The sequence below is a fragment of the Cyprinodon variegatus genome, unplaced genomic scaffold (assembly GCF_000732505.1).
Source record: "Cyprinodon variegatus isolate N-32 unplaced genomic scaffold, C_variegatus-1.0 Scaffold140, whole genome shotgun sequence".
NCBI classification, from domain to species: domain Eukaryota; kingdom Metazoa; phylum Chordata; class Actinopteri; order Cyprinodontiformes; family Cyprinodontidae; genus Cyprinodon; species Cyprinodon variegatus.
The window spans coordinates 234,462-235,864 of NW_015150593.1; the positions used below are offsets into that span (position 1 = coordinate 234,462).

At 46.3% G+C, this 1,403-nt stretch overlaps 1 protein-coding gene across 1 annotated transcript in view; it reads left to right on the forward strand.

Moving 5' to 3' along the window:
* The first annotated feature begins 62 nt into the window (after positions 1–62).
* LOC107086003 (zinc finger protein AEBP2-like) overlaps positions 63–1,403 on the forward strand; it is a 45,015-nt gene continuing 43,674 nt past the window's right edge. Inside the window, exon 1 of the mRNA XM_015376719.1 lies at positions 63–660. Coding sequence (XP_015232205.1) covers positions 149–660 — 512 coding nt within the window. The 5' untranslated portion in view covers positions 63–148. The remainder of the gene's footprint in view (positions 661–1,403) is intronic.

Below are 1,403 nucleotides of genomic sequence, written 5' to 3' on the forward strand. Positions count from 1 at the left end.
CGTGAGCGTTTCTCCTCCCACTGCCCCTCTCAGCCAATCAGAGACCGAGGCTGCGCTCAGGCCCCGCCTTCGTCCCGCTGTTGTTCCGTTTGACCGTGCCAGACATTTTTAATAGCCGAACTATCTCCTTTCATCGTCTTTGCTCCTAATGGCGGTAGAGAGTCCAGAGGAATCAACCGCCCTCAGCGGTGGGAGCGACATCCCACCGAGTGAGACAAACGAGCTTGAATGTGAGAAAAAAGAAAATGGCTCTACGGAGCCGGAAACAGAACAGCAAGCAGTCAGCATAGTGGAGCCGAAAATGGAAGATGGGGACGTGGAGGCCGATGAGGAGAAACCCGCGGCGATAGACGCTGCGGAGGCGGGGAAGGAGGACTCAGCGACAACCCGGGAAGCAGTGACTGTTCCCGAGGAGCCGGAGGAGAGACCCCCGTCCCTGCCAAGTCTGGGAGGAAACAATGGAGAGGACGGTAGAATCACCATGAAGGAGCTGAAGGAGGAGCTAGACGATGATAGCCGCTCCTCAGGAATAAGCTGCGATAAAAGCACCTCTGCTAGCGAGGATGGAGAGAAGAGCAGCAGCGGCGGTGAGCTGGGAGACAAGAGGCGCTCCAGCATGGAGGTCTCCTCCTCTGATGGAGAACCGAGCTCAGAGGACAGGTTGGCCTCAAGTTCATCATTTTATCTTCTTTACAAACTCTTAAAACTATTCAATCACTTTCTGAGGGTTTAAAACCCCATTTATAATATATTTAATTAAATATATGTTTTAAAATACTTCAAATTAATTCTTTATTTCTGTAACATCTTACACTGAAAGATAATATCAGCAATACGAGGATATTTCCTCAAGATGAGAAAATTAGAGATAATTAAGAAACCCAAAATCACCCCTGAAGAAAGTGATGTGTTGATACCAAAAGGCAGAGGGGGGGGTCTACCATTACGCAAAATTAGGCAGTTACCTAGGGCCCAATAAAACTCCTTCCTGTTTGTATTCTTAATGCAACTATTGCTTATTTGTGCTTATTAATTATGTTTTTGATAAAAATCCTTTAGTAAAAATGCCATCAGAACGCTTAGAATATTAAATGTGTCTCAGCCCCCCCTTCAGTGTCCACCATATTGGATCAGTCCTGCACATGTTGCTGCACATGCACAGAAAGGTGCAAACAGACAGCAGCAAACCATCTGAAAACAAATGATGCAAAGAGCAGTGTTGCTAACTTAGCGCTTTAGTTGCTATATTTAGCAACTTTTCAGACCCTTCTAGCACTTTGATTTTAAATAAAGCTCCTAGCGCCAAATCTAACGACTTTTTTCTGCTAATGGAGACTTTTGGAGACAACATCTAAAAGCAGCGAACTCTGCTCTCCAGAGCGAGTAGATTGGTAACCCCGCCT